Source organism: Melanerpes formicivorus, unplaced genomic scaffold (assembly GCF_026170545.1).
Source record: "Melanerpes formicivorus ecotype bairdi unplaced genomic scaffold, bMelFor1.0.p_v2 SCAF_136, whole genome shotgun sequence".
Classification (NCBI taxonomy): domain Eukaryota; kingdom Metazoa; phylum Chordata; class Aves; order Piciformes; family Picidae; genus Melanerpes; species Melanerpes formicivorus.
Window position 1 is genome coordinate 986,463 of NW_027142488.1, and position 18,195 is coordinate 1,004,657.

Below are 18,195 nucleotides of genomic sequence, written 5' to 3' on the forward strand. Positions count from 1 at the left end.
CTCTCCCTTCTTTCTTCCTTCCCTCCCCTCCTCTCCTCTCCCTTCTTTCTTCCTTCCCTCCTCTCCCTTCAGTCTAGGATTTGTTCACAGCCCAGATGGCAACCAGTGAAGAAAAGCAAGGATGAGGTAAACAGAGACAACTTGCAAGAGAACAAAGAGAGCAAATGCATGGAATTAAAATAATCATTTGAGAATGTTTGGAAGCCTGTCCTAGAAAATAGAAAAGAGAGGCAGTTAAGTGCTTGAAGAAGATAATGTGCTGAACATCTCCTGCTGAGGGACTGGCACTTCAGAGGCTATAATTGCGAGGTGCCTTTTGTGTGAAATAGGTTAGCAGCTGCCCCAGTTGAAGCACACAGGGTGCATGGAGGCCTGCTGCTGCTGAAGGTGAGCAGTGCTGATGGCCTATCTTGAAAACAACTTAGATGAGTGCAGGTTATTGAGCACCGCCTTTGTGTTCAGTCGCCTTCGGCACTGTACAAAGCCGGCGGCTGTTCCTGGCTGTGATATTCAAGCTGAATCTCAAAAAGAAGAGAAATTACTGCATTTTCTGCACCTTCCTCCCCTTTCTTCTTTGCCCCCCTTCTTTCTTCTTTCCTTTCCTCCCTCTTTTGCCCCCTCATTTCAGTGCCTCTTCCACATGGGAAAACATGAAAGCCAGCAGCAGTGAATGATACTTCTTTATGGTCTCTTTGCATTTCTTCTTGAGGTCCCTCTGTTCTTCAGGTATGGCCATGGGAGAATAGATATGCATAGACATGGAAGCATCATTAGCAGAAGTATCCCAGTAATTTCAAGCATTCTTCTTTTCTACTTGGACTTAGCCATTTTCTGTTCTTTATTTCCTGGAATCATAGACTGGTTCGGGTTGAAAGGGACCTTAAAGATCATCTAGTTCCAACTCCCTGCCATGGGCAGGGACATCTCATGATAGACCAGGTTGCTGAAGGCCCCATCCAGCCTGGCCTTGAGCAATTCCAGGGAAGGGACATCCACAGCCTCCCTGGGCACCCTGTTCCAGTTTCTCTTCATTGGGAAGAATTCCTTCGTAATGTCTCCTGTCAATCAAGTTTCTTCCAGTTTGAAGCCATCACTCCTCACCCTGTCAGTTTGATTCAATTTCTGTTAGTTTCACACTCTTCATCCAATGCAACTCTCTGTCATAAAGTTCTTCTGACTGTGAGCTCCAGAAAGACACATTCTTGACCTGGCCCATAACATAGTGTGTTGTTCAGCCACAAGAGCAGAAATCTGCTTACTCAGCACTCCTCTTGTGTTGTTTCTTCTCAGCTGAGATTCTTTTCTCTCTCGTTTTGTTTTGGTTTTAATGAGTTGCTGACATTGAGCAGCAGCTTACTAAGTGCAGTAAAATCACAAAAGATTAAAGAAAGAGGAGCTTTGCGCTTAAAATGGCTTGGGCTCAGAGCAAGAATCTCTGCACAGATGGCACCTGACCACTGTGGCACTTCACAGCGTGGTTTAATGACCATGGTGGTGTTGGTTGAAGGTTGGGCTTGACCTTAGAGGTCTTTTGCAGCCAAAACAATTCTATGATTCCGTGTTTGGAATCATGGGTTTTATGCTCATCTGGTTTTGCTTTTTAAAATGAGAATCACCATCCCATGAGGCAATTGAATAGGTGAAAGCACTGAAAGATCTGGATAATCATCTCCAACCTTTGATCTTTACAAGTTCTCTGCCAATCTGCCAGTGCTGGGAGAGGTATGAAACCACAGCAGGCAGGGCAAAAAATAGCTCAGGGGCATTCAATGATGTTCTTGGTAGCTGAATGTCCTTTATCTATCAATAATTCTTTTGTTTTGCTTTTTGCATTGCATTTGTCTGGCTGAAACCTTCTTTTCTTAATTCTGCTGGCTCTTCACCATTCCTTTGCTCCCCTATTTCCAGGCTGTGTAATTTTGGAGTGATCTGGAGCTGTGCTTTCACATTATTCCTTCAATTGCTGCTTTTATCTTCATTCCTTTACTGCCTTTTTGTAAAATGCACCAATTCTTTCTTTAGTCTTCAGACCTTAAGCTGCCCTCACCTTATAATATAACCATGGCAAGGCTTTGGATGGTTGATAAATTCATAGAACCATAGAATGGTTTGGTTTGGAAAGAACTTTTCAAATCATCTAGTTCCAAACCCCGCTGCCATGGGCAGGGACACCTCCCACTAGACCAGGTTGCTGAAAGCCTCAACCAGCCTGGCCTTAAACCCTTTTGGGGGGGGTATCCACAATCTCCCTGGTACCTGTGTCTCCCTGGAATTCTCTGACTTCATCTCTTATTTGAATTAAACACTGAAAAGGTGAAGTGGATGTTTTGGGATTGGTTTTGCTAAGTCTGGCATTGTATTGTGCTGGCAGCAGTCATTTGTCTGAGTTCCCTGTTTCTTTACATTTTAGTTAGGGTTCATTTGGTGTAACACATCATTCCTGACACAGCTTATGGTTGTGTGTCCTTGCTGAGGCCTCAGCTGAAGGACTGGGTCCAGTTCTGGGCTCTCCAGTTCAAGAGAGACAGAGAATTTCTGGAGAGAGTCCAGTGGAAGCTCAAAAGATGCTGAGGGGCCTGGAGCACCCCTGTGAGGAGGAAAGGCTGAGAGGTCTGGAGAAGAGTAGCCCAAGAGAGCATCTTCTCAGTGTTCAGCAAGAGCTAAAGGACCTATGAAGGGCAGGAGGATTGGGCCAGACTGTGCTCAGAGACAAGACAAGGGGCAACAGGCAAACTGAAACCCAGGAGGTTCCACCTGAAGAGGAGGAGAAACTTGTTTGGTGTGAGGGTGCTGAAGCCCTGGAGCAGGCTGCCCAGAGAGGCTGTGGAGAGATTCCAAAGCCACCTGGCCATTTTGATTGTGGGCAAGCTGCTGTGGGTGCCTCTGCTTTGGCAAGTGGGTTGGACTCGCTGATCTCCAGAGGTTCCTTCCAACTCCACCATGGTGGGGTTCTGGGATTCATCTGAGTTAAACAGCAATGGAGAGAGTTAAAAAAAGGTTATCTTGTGGAGGTGATAACTTTCAGAATAGTTTGCTCTCAGGTAATTCTTCAGTCTGAGCTCTTTTTCATAGAATCACAGAATGCCAGGTTGGAAGGCACTCCAAAGATCATCTGGTCCAACCTTTCTAGGTGAGAGTGTAGTTGCAATGAGATGAGTTTGAAAGCAGAGTTCAGCTGCTGCTCTCCTCCTTCAGCCAGAAATCCCCATGTGTATGGGTCAGGTGGCCAGACCTTTCCCCACACTCTAAGGTTAAATTATTGTTTCTGGTGAGGGAAGCAGCTGAGCAACTGGTACTTTAGACATTAACCCATATTGCTCATCATCTCTGCCAGCCAAGCAGATTCTTTTCCTTCCCCTCTCTCAGGGAGCTCTGTGGTGCTTTTTTCATGTTCAGTCCATCTTCCTGACAGCTAAGATACTTGCTCTGCTCAGAAGCAGAAAGCTCAGAGCTTTGGGAAGTATTTGTTCCTGAATTTTGCCAGCTGCTGGAGCCTCTGTGCCTGTTGAGTGTTGCACCATCTGTTACTTGGCCAGATGGTATCACTGGATGCCTTGGTCTTTGTCAAAAGAAGTTGTCCTTTGGAGCTGTATCACAGACAGATGAAGTCATCTGTTGTTGCTGGTTCCCTGGACGTATCTGGATGGCAACATTACATCTCCTGAGCTGTGTGGGGAAGTTCTGATATGCTGGCTGGGTAATCACCTCCAAGAGCAAGAGGGAATCCAAACCAGATCTCATTGTCTAAAGAGCTTTTAACTGGTTCCCACTTTTTCCTGTCTACCACCTTGCTATTGGAACATTCATTCTACTGCCTTGGTAGGAGGCATTTTTGCTCCTTGGTTTTGAAGAGAAGTCTGAAGTGAGGCAGATGTAACTTTGGACTGAGCAAGGATGTTAAGTTTTGGTTACAGCTGAGGACTCTGGCCTTGTGCAAGCAGTGCTGCCAAAATTCTATGCTGATCCAAGATTGACATCTTCTGTCCTCTGTGTGGCTGGATATTCATTGTTAGAGGAGAACTAACAGTTAACTTTCTTAGAGCAGGAAGGGCTGTGAGGTTTGCTTTGATAAGTGTTCAGCTCTGGGGAAGAGGACCTGAAAGTTCTGATGGACAACAAGTGCCCCATGAGCCAGCAATGTGCCCTTGTGGCCAAGAAGGGCAGTGGTCTCCTGGGGTGCATGAAGAAGAGTGCAGCAGGATGAGGGAGGTTCTCCTACCCCTCTACTCTGACCCAGCTGTCTCAGTCTTTCCTCAGAAATTAGATGCTTCAGGCCCCTCAGCATCTTTAGAACCTCCACTGGACTCCCTCCAGTAGCTCTCTCTTGAACTGGGGAGCCAGAACTGGACCTAGTACTTCAGATGTGGCCTGACTAGGACAGAGAAAGAGAGAAGAACCTCCCTCTACCTGCTGACCACGCTGTTCTTCATGCACCCCCGGAGACCATTTGCCTTCTTGACTATGAAGGATGCATTGCTGCCTCATGGGGAATTACTTGTCCACCAACACTTCCAGGTGCTTCTCTGTGGAGCTGCTTCCTAGCAGGTCACCCCTCAGCTGTAATGGTGCAGGGGGTTGTCCCTCCACAGGTGCAGGACCCTCCACTTACCCTGGTTGAACTTGGTACGGTTCCCTCCACCCAAATCTTCAGCTTGGCCGGGTCTCTCTGAATGGCAGCACAGCCTGACTGGGTCTCAGCCATTCCTCTCAGTTTGATATCATCAGCAAAATGGTTGAGGGCCCACAGTGTCCCTTCATCCAGGTTGTTGATGAAGATGTTGGTGTCTTCAGGTAGGATCTATAGGTAGTTGCTGTCTATAGGTTGATGTCCACATCCCTGTTTGTATCTGTCTGTGTATTTGTTTGTATGATGCCTTCCCCCAAACCATCAGATAATAGATGTATCCATAGTTACAACACAACCCTGGCTTGGGGTTTGGTTCTGAGAGCAGATTGTGGCTTTGCTTGTGACAAACAGAAGGTATTTTTAGGTATTTTTTCTCTTGGCTGGTACCACAAAAAGTTTTCTTCATCTCTTTTTCACAAGCAGATAACAGTTTCCTGCTCTTTTTCCCTACACAGGCCAGAAACAATCACATCATCATGAGAAATGGTCTCTGTCACCTGAGGAATTTGAAATGTGGGACAGAGTGTACAGAATTAAGGAAGATGATGGAGTGAAGGAACCAGTGCTGCCTCAAAGTCGGTTTGAGACCTTAGAAAACCTGGAAGAAATGCCAGTGAGTTTGACCTAACTGCAATGTTCTCTTGGACCTGAGTGAGACTCTGAGGGACAAAGTTAACTAAGAAAACTTGGGGCAAGGTGGTTGGAGAGATGCTGGAGGAGAAAGGATCTGGGGATGTTGATTGATGGCTGGCTGAACATGAGCCAGGAGTGTACCAAGTTGGCCACAAAGCCAACAGTATCCTGGCAAGGATCAGCCACGGTGTGGCCAGCAGGACACTGGTGATGCCACACCTTGAATTCTTGGTTCAGTTTGAAGCCCCTTACTCCAAGAAGGACACTGAGCTGCTAGAGCACGTCCAGAGAAGGGAAACAAAGATGATAAAGGGTCTGGAGAACAGGTCTGGTGAGGAGCAGTTGAGGGAACTGGCAGTGTTCAGCCTGGAGAGAAGGCAGCTGAGGGGAGACCTCATTTCTCTCTACAAGCCCCTGAAGCGAGGCTGGAGCCAGGTAGGGGTTGACATCCTCACTAAAGGAGTAAGTGGGAAGACTACCAAGCTGGGGGCAGGTGTTGATCTGATGGAGGGTAGAAAGGCTTTGCAGAGGGACCTTGACAGGCTGGACAGATAGGCAGAATCCAACAGCATGAGATTTAACACATCCAAGTGCCAGGTTCTGCACATTGGCCACAGCAACCCCATGCAGAGCTACAGGCTGGGGTCAGAGTGGCTGGAGAGCAGCCAGGCAGAGAGGGACCTGGGGGTGCTGGTTGATGGTAGGCTGAACATGAGCCTGCAGTGTGCCCAGAGGCCAAGAGGGCCAATGGCATCCTGGCCTGGATCAGGAACAATGTGGCCAGAAGAAGCAGGGAGGTCATTCTGCTCCTGTACACACCACTGGTTAGGCCACCCCTCGAGTACTGTGTCCAGTTCTGAGCACCTCAGTTTAGGAAAGATGTTGACTTGGGGGAAGGTGTCCAGAGAAGGGCAACAAAGCTGGGGAGGGGTTTGGAGCACAAGCCCTATGAGGAGAGGCTGAGGGAGCTGGGGTTGCTTAGGCTGGAGAAGAGGAGACTCAGGGGTGACCTTATTACTGTCTACAACTACCTGAAGTGTGGTTTTAGCCAGGTGGGGGTTGGTCTCTTCTGCCAGGCAGCCAGCACCAGAACAAGAGGACACAGTCTCAAGCTGCACCAGGGGAGGTTTAGGCTGGATGTTAGGAAGAAATTCTACACAGAGTGAGTGATTTGCCATTGGAATTGGCTGCCTGGGGAGGTGGTGGAGTCACCATCACTGGAGGTGTTTAGGAAGAGACTGGATGGGGTGCTTGGTGCCATGGTTTAGTTGATTAGATGGTGTTGGATGATAGGTTGGACACGATGATCTCGAAGGTCTCTTCCAACCTGGTTTAATCTATTCTATTCTAAATGACTCGAGGAAACAGCCTCAAGTTGTGCCAAGGTTGATTCAGGTTGGACATGAGGAACAACTTCTTCACAGAAAGGGTTGTCAAGCCCTGGATCAGGCTGCCCAGGGAGGTGCATTCCGAAAGTCTCTCAGTGTCCATGAGCGTCTGTTGCTGTTTGTGATAAATTCACAACGATGTTGTATTCATCGTTGTTCGTTCCCTTGGTTCTGTAGCTATAACAAATGTTGCTGAAAGAAAAACTTAACTTTAAGAAGCTGTTTTTCTGATTCAGAAAAACACTTGGGAGCTATTGTGTCATCTGACCACCACTTAACCCGATCTGTCTTGCATGGAAAGCTGTGATATCACAAAGCGCGGAGGAGAAAGCTGGGGAGGGGCTGTGTCCAAGGGCTTGTAGAACTAGGACAAGGGGTAGTGGTTTGAAACTAGAGCAGGTTGGGGTTAGGCTGGACATTAGGAAGAAGCTCTTCACTGTGAGGGTTAGTGAGGCACAGGTTGCCCAGGGAGGCTGTGGATGCCCCATCCAAGGTGACATTCATCATCAGGTTTTATGGGACTCTCTGCAACCTGCTGTCATTGCAGATGTACCTTCTGACTGCAGGGGTGTTGGACTGGATGACCTTAAAAGGTGCCTTCCAATGCAAACCATTCATAGATTCATAGAATTGTTTGAGTTGGAAGAGACCTTGAAGACAGGGACACACTAGACCAGGTTGCTCAAGGCCCCATCCAACCTGGCCTGGAACACTCCAAGGAGGGGGCATCCCTGACCACCCTGGGCAACCCGCTCCAGTGTCTCACCATCTTCCCTGTAAAGAATTTCAGGCAAGTGGACATCACTTTTGCTAATCACTTCCTACAGTAAAATCTCTTTGTCCATCTTCATTTCAAGCTGCAGAAGCACCAAGAGGAGGCATGTCATGAGCTTTCCTTGTCTGAGTGGAGTATTTGGCAGAATCGTCCCTTCCCTACGTCCACGGTGGATCACTCGGATCGCTGCTACCATTTCATCAGCATTATGGAGATGATAGAGCTGCTGAGGCATGAACAGGTGAGTGATGCCATCTGCCTGCCTGGAGGACTGCAGGAGATATAATTCAAATGTTCAAAGCTAGGTTGGATGAGGTCTTGAACAATGTGGTCTAGTGGGAGGCATCCCTGCCCATGGCAGTGGGGGTTAGAGTTGGGCAACCCCTTCCAACCCAAACCGTTCTGTGACGCTGTGATTTTCCAGTGTGAGAATTCAAGTTGGAGGCTTGGAGCACATGGTGTTCCTCAGAGGATTAGGTCCACTCTTGTTCAACGTCTTAATCAACAATCTGGATGAAGGGACACTGTGGAGCCTCAGCTGTTTTGTGATGATATCAAACTGGGAGGAGTGGTGTCACTGTGGGAAGCCTGGACAGGTGGAGAGTTGGGCAGTGGTGAACCTCATGAAGTTCAACCAAGGTAACTGTAGGGTCCTATCCCTGGACAGGAATAACCCCCTGCACCAGTACAGGTGAGGGGTGACCTGCAGGGAAGCAATGCCAAGGAGAAGGTCCTGGGAGTGCTGGTGGGAAAGAAGTTCCCCATGAGGCAGCAGTGTGCTCAAGTGGCTAAGAAGGCCAACAGTCTGCTGGGATGCATGCAGTGTGGCCAGCAGATCAAGGAAGGTTCCCCTCCCTCTCTACTCAGCTCTAGTGAGGCCACATCTGGAGTCCTGGGTCCAATTCTGGGCTCCTCAGTACAGGAGAGACAGGAAACTACTGGAGAGAGTCCAGTGGAAGCTCAAAAGATGTTGAGGGGCCTGGAACATTTCTGTGAGGATGAAAGGTTGAGAGCCCTGGGGCTGTGGCACCTGGAGAAGAGCAGCCCCAGAGCATCTTCTCAGTGCTCAGCCAAGAGCTCAAGGACTGGGGAGGTTGGTGGGGGGGAGAAGATGAGCCCAGACTCTTGTATTTGTGCCCAGTAACAGGACAAGGGGCAGTGGGCACACACTAGAACCCAGGAGGTTCCATCTGAAGATGAGGAGAAACTTTTTTGGTGTGAAGATGCTGGAGCCCTGGAGCAGGCTGCTCAGAGAGGTTGTGGAGTCTCTTTCCCTGGAGAAATTCCAAACCCACCTGGCCACTGTGATCCTGGGCAACCTGCAATGGCTGCCCCAGCTTTAGCAGGGGTGTTGGACTGGATGATCTCCAGAGGTCCCTTCCAAATCCACTATGCTGGGATCCTGTAAAATATAAGAACTGTTCATTTCAAGCCACCAGCAGTGCCACCAGAACCATTCCAGGATGTGAAAGGCATTGTAGATGATTTGTATCATGTGTGCACTCAAACACAACCCATAGAAACGTTGCAGGGATGGATTGCTGCTTTTAAAGTGGTTTGGGTTTGAGGCCTTTTGTTTGTTTTGTGCAGAAGCTTTAGTTAAAAACCTAATTGCCCTTGAGAATTAAAGGATAAAGGGAAGGCAGCCAAACAAAGATGAATGAAGGCCATTGGGTGGTGAGGGGTTTGGTTGCCAGCAGTTGGGGATAGCAGATGAAAGTCACCCACATGAAACTGTGTGTAGCAGTGTCTCTCTTGACAGTACCTGAAGACTTCAGTTGTTCACCACTCTGTTTTTAACTCCAGCTTAGCTCTTCTTTGTTCCACATACTGCTTTTTGGAGTCCTGAACTTTTCCAGGTCATGAGAATCCTGTCACTAAGCTGCCAGAGCTTCCTGAGTAAGGAGACTTACCAAGGAAGAGAAAGGAGACATTGTAGTTGTACTTCATGATGCGGAAGTGGTATTAATGCAGAGTTGTAGAGACCTTCAGAGCTAAGCTAAGCTTCTCCACCACAGAACAATGCTGTCCTTGACTTCTTTCAGAGCATGTGTTCCCAGACTAGGATCAGGAACGTGTGCCAGAGAGAGAGGTCTTGGGGAGAGTTCAGGTACAGAGAGCAGAAGCAATTCAAGAGGCAAAGGAATGACTCTGGAGACATTCAAGGTCAGGCTTGACCCTGGCCCAGGTTGCTCAGGGGGGTGGGAGGTCTCTCTTCCCTGGAACCATTCCAGGTCAGGTTGTTTGGGGCTCTGAGCAACCTGCTCTAGTTGCAGATGTCCCTGATGACTGCAGGGGGGTTGGACTAGAAGAGCTTGAGAGGTCCCTTCCTACCCAACCCAGTCTGGGATTTTGTGAATGGTTAAAAAATAAAATTGCTCTTCTAACTGTGGATTTACCACCACCAGTTCAGGCACTTGAAATGTTTGTGTGTGGCTGACTTAGTCTCATTTTTTGAAGGTGTACTGATACCAGAAGTGTAGTCAGGTTCCCAAGAGCCTTCAAAGGTGTAGATGGAAGGTGTCCCTGCCAATGCCAGAGGGTTGGAACTAGATCTTCACAGTCCCTTCCAACCCAAACCATTCCATGAATCTATGAACAATTGGCAGCCTTAAAATCATTGCATAGCATATTTATTAGTCATCAGCAAGCCCTCAGCCTTCTCCCTCAGAATCTGTCAAAACTGGTTCCAAAAAATATGAGTAAAGCAGAATAGCCAAGTTTCACAGACTCTTCAGAGAAGCAGGCCTGCCTCCTTCCCTCTGGACAGTGGGACAACCCAACTCAACTGGTTCTCACCACTAATAATTTAACAGCTCAGTGTCTGCTTAATCATTGAATTCCAAACTGGTTTGAGGGGAAGGGACCTTTAAAGATGTCCAGTCCAACCCCCCTGCAGTCATTAGGGACATCTTCAACTAGAGCAGGTTGCTCAGAGCCCCAAACAGCCTGACCTGCAATGATTCCAGGGATAGGCATCTACCACCTCTCTGAGCAACTTAGAGCAGGCTCTTGCCACCCTCAGTGTCAAACATTTCTCCCTTCTCTCCAGTCTGAATCTCCCTCTTTTAGTTCAAACCATCACCCCTTGTCTTCCTGTCACAACAGGCCCTGCTCAGAAGTCTGTCCCCAGCTTTCTGATTGCCCCTTTAAGCACTGAAAGGCCACCAGAAGGTCTCCCTGGAGCCTTCTTTTCTCCAGGCTGAATAGCCCCAACTCTCTCAGCCTGGCCTCACAGCAGAGAGCTTCCAGCCCTCCCATCACTGATGTGGCCACCTCTGGCCCTGGGGGACCAACAGGTCCATTTCTTTCCTGTGCTGAGGACTCGCAGAGGTGGCCCCAGTGCTATGGGTGGGGTTTCAGCAGAGGCTGCACGTTATAGGTAAGGTTCTTGCAGTCACAAAGGACTAGGCCTGTGTGTTATCTCCTTCAGCTGCCTCCCAGCTCCCAGTTTCAGGTGTTATCTGGATTGGTTTCCAGCCAGCTTTCTCTGTTCTGTCTTAACTAGTCATAGGTGGAGACACTGAACTTTCAGTTTTCTCATCAGCTGAAGGAGAAATCACAATGAGATGTCACTGGCATGCTGCAAACACCTTCTAATGACTACAAAGAGTGTGAGTGGTGACAACATGACAAATCACTCCACCCTTTTGAAGTCTTCTAGGGAAAAACAAAGCGTGGGCAGGAACTCTGGCTGTGTCTGACAAGATTGGCAGTGCAGGTCTGGAACCAGCAGTGACACCCAGATTTTAATCTCCAGTTGTTGTTTTTGGTCTCTGAGATCTTAATCCACTGAGAAGTGTCCCTACTGGTACAGCCAAACTGCAATTCTGGAATTGCTTTTTCAGTTCCTTTGCTGAAAATTCCAATTTTTACATTTCCTTAATGTAAGGAGGAAAAAAAAGAAGGTGATTTTGGGTCACCTGTGAGTTGGAGTCTTGGCAGAGGAGAAAGTGTGCACAAGCTCTCCATGCCTCCTTTTTGTCTTCTCAGCTGGGCCTGCAACTTTCTGTCCTCTTTGGTTTTTAATAGACACAAAGCCCAGAATCCCAGCGTGGTAGGGGTTGGAAGGGACCTCTGGAGATCATCCAGTCCAATCCCCTGCTAAAGCTCCCACAGCAACTTGCCCAGGATCACAATGGCCAGGTGGCTTTGGAGTCACTCCAGAGATGGAGACTCCACAACCTCTCTGAGCAGCTGCTCCAGGGCTCCAGCACCCTCACACCCAACAAGTTTCTCTTCTTGTTCAGATGGAACCTCGTGGCTTCCCATTTGTGCTCATTTCCCCTTGTCCTGGTCCTGGGCACCACTGACAAGAGTTTGGCCCAATCCTCTTTCCCCCCACAGATCCTACAGCTGTTGCTGAGCATTGAGAAGATCCCCTGTGTGCCTGCTCTACTCTACACTCAAGGTCTCTCAGCCTTTCCTCCTCAGAGTTTTATATTGCTCTTTCCTAAAGTCATCCTTGACTCCTAGTGCTGGATCCTGCACATTGGCCACAACAACCCCATGCAGAGCTACAGGCTGGGGTCAGAGTGGCTGGAGAGCAGCCAGGTAGAGAGGAACCTCGGGGTACTGGTTGATAGTAGGCTGAACATGAGCCTGCAGTGTGCCCAGGTGGTCACCACCCCTGGAGGTGTTTAGGAGGAGACTGGATGGGGTGCTTGGTGCCATGGTTTAGTTGATTAGATGGTGTTGGATGATAGGTTGGACTTGATGATCTCTAAGGTCTCTTCCAACCTGGTTAATTCTTATTCTATTCTGTTCTGTTCTGTTCCTCTGCAAGGCACTGATAGTGTTCCCAGGCCAGGATGTGCTGCCACTGGAGGAGTCCACCCAAAGGAAGGAATGTTAGTGTCTTTGTAGTGGAGCCCTCTTGGAGCAGTCCCTGCGCTGTGGCTGTCCCTACTTATCAGGGACATGACACCAGCAAAATCTCATCCCCCTGTGTTTTGGAAGAGGACCATATTCCATGAGTCAATGTTGAGAGGTGGTTTGGGTTTCCTGTTCCTACCAAGCTTGTCCTACTTCAGTCTTCTCCAAGTTGAGTCCTGGTGGTCAGAACATCGAGTGAAATTTGGGTACCACTACACAGTACATTAGAGAACCTTTTGAGTGTGTCATGTTAGCTCTGAGCCATTTCTGTTAGTGAATGCTGCTTTGAAGGTCATCACTGCTACCAGGGAGCAGACCAGTCTGACCCTGTGGATCTCTCTGGTCCAGTTCAGGACCTGTGTAGATCAGATGGCTGGGTCCTTGGCAAGTCAAGCCTTCAGGATCTCCAGAGCTGAAGTCCCATAGCTTCTTTAGGCCCCTGGTTCAGCATTTCATCACCTTCGTGGTGAAAACCTTTCTCTTAGCATCTAATCAAAATATCCCTTGTCCCATGTGGTCCACATGAACTCTGGCCTCAGCATTCATCTGAAATGATCTGGAAGGTTCTGTTGGAACTAACTCTGTCCAAATCCAAGCCAAACCATTCTATGATTTCTTGGGAAGAATCTTCTTCAGAGATGAGTAATAACAGCAGAGGAGGCAGCTCAGGAAGTATTTGTGTGTCCTTAGTGGGTGTTTGCTTTGCTCTTCAAGAAGAAAGCTCAGGAATTCACTGGTGTGAATTCTTGTTCTCCTTCCATGATTACAAGAATTCCATTTTTTCATGATTCATAGACTCCTAGAATGGTTACTTTGCATAATAGGTTTTTTCAAAGTCTAGGAAAAGGCTTAGATGTTGTTAGGCAGAGGAGATGAAAATGTTTGAGGGGAAGACAGAGCTGTCTTGCATGTGTTTGCTCTTAGACAAGAAGTTGGCACAACCCAAAGAAACCCAAAAGGTAGGAGAAATCCCAGCTGTGAGCCTGCCACAGGCACATCCAGGGCACAAAAGCCTTTAATGCCTGGCTGGCTTTATTACTACAGCAACCAGAAGCAGGCAGATGGGATTGGATTTTCTGCTGGCTCCAAAGAGGGATTTTTTAATGTGTGTGTAACATGGTAACAAATCAACTTGGCCTCCTGCAAAATAATTGAAGAGCTTTTAAGCATTAAACTCTGCTGTTTGGGTACAAGGTCAGGGCAGAGTAATCATTTTTTAGTGAGATGATATTTGGCCAAATTGCTGTGGGTAAGGAACAGAAAATACTAAGCTGCACTTTTTTCCTAGGAGTTAGGAAATCTTCCTGACTTTTAAAAAGTCTTCTGTGGGAGGATGATGAATTTTGGGCAGGCTGTGGATGGACTATGGCTGTCCATTTCCCACCTCAGAGTTGGCAGTGTGAAGTTCCACTGAGATTAATTCTTCTGCATAGAAAGACAAAAGAAAACTCAAAAGACATTCAGCAAGATTTGGCCACTTTGGAGAGTTGGGTGGATGAAAAGCCTCATGAGGTTCAACAAGGACAAGTATAGGGTCCTGCACCTGGGGAGGAATAACAGGCTGCACCAGTACAGGTGAGGGGTGACCTGCTGGGAAGAAGCTCCACAGAGAGCTATCTAGAAGTGCTGGTGAACAAGTTCCCCAGGAGCCAGCAATATGCCCTTGTGACCACAGAGGCAAATGCTCTCCCAGAATGCATGAAGAAGAGTGTGTCCAGCAGGTCAAGGGAGGTTCTCCTCCCCCTCTACTCTGCCATGGGTGAGGACACATATGGAATCCTGGATCCAGTTCTGGGTTCCCCAGTTCAAGAGGGATAGGGAAATACTGGAGAGAGTGCAGGGAAGGCTACAAAGATGATGAGGTGACCTCATGATGTAGACCCTCATTTAGACCTAGTAGGTTGTCTGTGGTTAAAATTCTGCTCTGAGGTGTGGCAGGTGTTCAAGGCTGGCTTGCACAGGGCTCTGAGCAACCTGATCTAGTTGAAGATATCACTGCAGAGAGGTTGGAACTAGATGATCTTTAAGATACCTTCCAACACAAACCATTCCATGACTCTGGAGAGTTCTCCAGTAAGCAACAAATAATTTAAGCCATCAAATGATGCATATTGCTGACAGGTACACTAAAGCAATTGTGGAGCTGCTGGCTGGAGCTGTGGGGCACTGAATGTGGCTGAAACAGCAGGCAAGAAATGTTGAAAGCCTTGGGGTTCTCAAAAGCAAGCTGGTGGCCCAGCTCTTACTTTATTCCAGGAAAACCCTGGAACAATACCATGCTTCCTAGCGTGGAGGTGGAAGGATGGTTTTTCTGTTCTTGGAGGGTGAAGCTGCTAGGGAGAACTTGTGAGACCAAAGTGTCATTTCTCCAATTAAAACAGTTGCTTTGTGCCACATTGATTCTTCTGATCTTGTTGCCAAGTGGTTTGAGTCTGAAGGCTAATTGAGAGCTGGTTGAGATTGATCAGACCCTGGAGTGCAGGTGCTTTCTGGTTTGCTGTGCTCACAGTGAGAAGAGAGAAGTAAAAGTGATTTTTGGCGTGGTAGCCATGTGCAAAGGACAAGAGGACTGTGTGACGCCTGGAAGGGCTTAGCTGTGTTAATCTGAGCTGCTGTATCTCTTTTGTTGAAGGGTTCCTGGACAGTGCTGCAGGAAAGCTTCCTGCAGCTCTTGTGCCACAGGTTCAGCCATACCAGCCAGACATGTGTTTTCTACCCCCACAATCCCAGTGTAGTGCAGGTTGGAAGGGACCTCTGGAGATTGTCCAGTCCAACCCCCCTGCTAAAGTAGGGCTACCCACAGCAGCTTGCCCAGGATGACAATGTCCAGGTGGCTTTGGGATCTCTCCAGAGAAGGAGACTCCACAACTTCTCTGGGCAGCGTGCTCCAGGGCTCCAGCACCATTAGACTGAGGAATGTTTTCCTTATCTTCAGAAGGAACCTCCTGGGTTCTGTCTTGTGCCCACTGCATCATGTCCTGTCCCTGAGCACCACTGGCAAGAGTCTGGCTCCATCCTCATGTCCCCCACAGGTCCTTAGCTCTTGTTGAGCCTTGAGAAGATGCCCTCTGGGGCTGCTCTTCTCCAGGCTAAACAGTTCCAGGCCCATCAGAATTTTTGTAGACCTTTGCTGTAGCCTCTCCCGTAGTTCCCTGTCTCTCCTGAACTGAGGAGCCCAGCACTGGACTTAGTCCTCCAGATGTAGTCTTACCATGGCAGAATAAAGGAAAATGAGAACCTCCCTCAACCTTCTGTCCACATTATTCTTTGTGTACCCCAGGAGACCATTGGTCTTCTTGGCCACAAGGGCAGATTGATGGCTCATGGGGAGCTTGTTGTGTACCAGCACTCCCAGGTCCTTGTCCATGCTGCTTCCCCACAGGTCTCTGCCCCACCTGTACCGGTGCAGGGGGTTGTTCCTCCCCAGGTGCACATCCCTACACTTGCCCTGGTTGAACTTCATGAGGTTCCTGTCCCTCAACTTTCTATCCTGGCCAGGTGGAAGGATCCACTTCAGAATGGTGAGGATCATGTGTGAAGGCAAACAGAAGGGTTTTCCCTGCAGGATTAAGGCACGAAGTGGTCACTTACAAGGAAGAACTTGTAACCAGTTGTCATTTGAATAGATTAGAACATGGAGCTTGGATATCTGCTCTACCTACTTATGGAAGCTCACAATCCAAAAGTGTTTCTCCCCTTCAGGCCATCAAAGGCCAGTTCTGAAAACACCTTCTAGTTTGTGTCAGAAAAGACTCACTGCAGTCCTCGTGCTCTGCAGCTGCTGCTTTCACCTCACCTCCATTCCAACCAAGCTGCAGAGAGGAGATGTGCTGGTTGTTGTGTGTGTCCTGCTTGTGTGGTGCTCAGTTGGTGGCTGGGGTTAAAGCCCCACAATCTGTTTATAGACTTGAGCTTTTTATTTTTCACTAGCAAAATCAGCAGGCTTTGGGCAGCTGCCTGAAGCTCATTAGAAAATGTCCATCCAAAGCAAGTCAGGAGGAGAGAGGTTAATTCTGATGGGGGCAGTGGGCACTTCAGCTGAAATGCTAGAAACTGGAGCTGGGAAGGGAGCCTGTTTTGTGTATTGTTATATAGTGAAGAAACTTTGTTACCTTCCTTTTTGATTGCTTTCTATGTTACAACCCTTTTGCTTTCCAAAAGGAATTGATCAAGGTGATTAATTTAGTGTGATAACGAACAGGAATCTCTTCTTCTTACTCCTCCATGACCTATTTACTGCATAGCTGCCACACACCGGAGCCTACTGGGTTAGAAAAGCGCTGAGCAGCTCACTTAAGATTCTACCAATTGTAAACATTAGGCTTAAAAATAAATAAATAAATAAAGATACAAATTCCAGCTCTGTCCCCTTCACTCCATCAGCATGAGCTGGAGTCACTGGGAGAAAGCATTTTGTTTGGGAGCAAGTGTTTGGAATGTGTCTAGTTGAAGCAGAACAGTTATATAACACCACATAAGCCTGAAATTGGGTTACTAAAGTTTGTCCTAGATGCTAAATTTGTCCCCTGGCTTCTTGTCCTGGCACTCAGCACTCCTCCTAACCTGACTGGTTTTTTTTCTCCTTTCTTCATTATTTTCCCAAGTTAGAGCATAATCATTGCTATCTGAAAGTCCCTTCCAGCCCCAAGCATTGCATGATTCTATGACTGGCAGCAACCTAATGAAGTTCTGCAGTGTAACAGCTCCTTACTCCTCCTTTTTTCTGTGCTCTATCCTGTTTTCCATGCAAAAACACCAACAAAAAGTCCCTGGGTTGCTATTTTTTTTGCTTGTTTGTTTAATAAAGAGGTTTTGGAGGCCTATCTGAAGGCAGGGAAGATGGCAGGCACTGAGCCATAGAATCACAAAGGTTGGAAGAAACCTTTTAAGATCTTTGAGCCCAACCATTAACCCAGCACTGCCAGGTCACCACTGAACCATGTCCCTCAGCACCACATCTCCATGGCTTTGAAACCCCTCCAGGGATGGGGACTTGGCCATAAGAAAACCAGAAGGAGTTGCTGTTGTCTGGTCTACCTCTGATGCAGTTGTAATTTGAATGATCCTTTGACCTCCTCACCCCTCATCTTTTCCTGCCATTTTGATTAGGTTTGGGTTAGTTAAATAATGCAGAGCAAGACAGGGCCAAGAGTGATCTCTGCATCTCTTACATGGCGTTGCAGGGGCAGAGTATCACCTCCTCCTGTTTCACTGAGGTTTAGGGGTTTGGAAGCTAATCCCCTTTTATTCTGTTTAATGTGAGTTGTGTTCTTCTAATGCTTGGGTCCTTCAGCTGAAACATTATGCAAGGCTCAGTCATTAGCTGGACAAATTCAAACAGATCCTTATCGACACCATTATCTTGTCAGCCAAGTGTGTCATCTCCTCAGGTGACATGTGGGGAGTTAATTGGAGCTGTGGTGTAGTGGTGCTTGTTTGTTTCTCCCATTTGATTTATTGCAAACCTCTCCATATCTTGATTTTGTGTTTTGATTGAGCTTGAGGGAAAGTAATTACTTAGAACCTACACATGTCAAACCCATCCTTTAACCCTTTCATTGTCTTCACTAGTTTGGTTATCACCACTTATTATAAATCAGCCTCTGCAGTCTGGGGATCTCCTTAGAACCACAGAATCATTTGGGTTAGAAAAGACTTTTAAGGTCAAGTCCAACCATTCTCTGACTCTGCCAAGGCTGGCGCTAAACCATGTTCCTCAGCACCATATTGCTGTCTCTCTGAAACCCCTCCAGGGATGAGGATTCCACTAAGAAGAGGTCTCTCCTTGGACACCTCTTTCTAGTTTCTTTCAGATGTTTCTGAATGGATAGATTCAGCCTAGGCAGTGAGTGTGTAGCTGTTGAGGTGCACCTTTTATAGTGGCAGATGAATCAGAG

The 18,195-nt window shown here is 47.7% G+C and overlaps 1 protein-coding gene across 4 annotated transcripts in view; it reads left to right on the forward strand.

Moving 5' to 3' along the window:
- The window catches only part of LOC137456753 (Fanconi anemia group M protein-like), a 76,391-nt gene that overhangs the window by 42,373 nt on the left and 15,823 nt on the right, over positions 1-18,195 (forward strand). For all 4 annotated transcript variants that reach the window (XM_068168348.1, XM_068168350.1, XM_068168349.1 and 1 more), the window contains 2 exons: positions 5,083-5,240; positions 7,506-7,664. In XM_068168348.1, the coding sequence (XP_068024449.1) occupies positions 5,083-5,240; positions 7,506-7,664 (317 nt within the window). The remainder of the gene's footprint in view (positions 1-5,082; positions 5,241-7,505; positions 7,665-18,195) is intronic.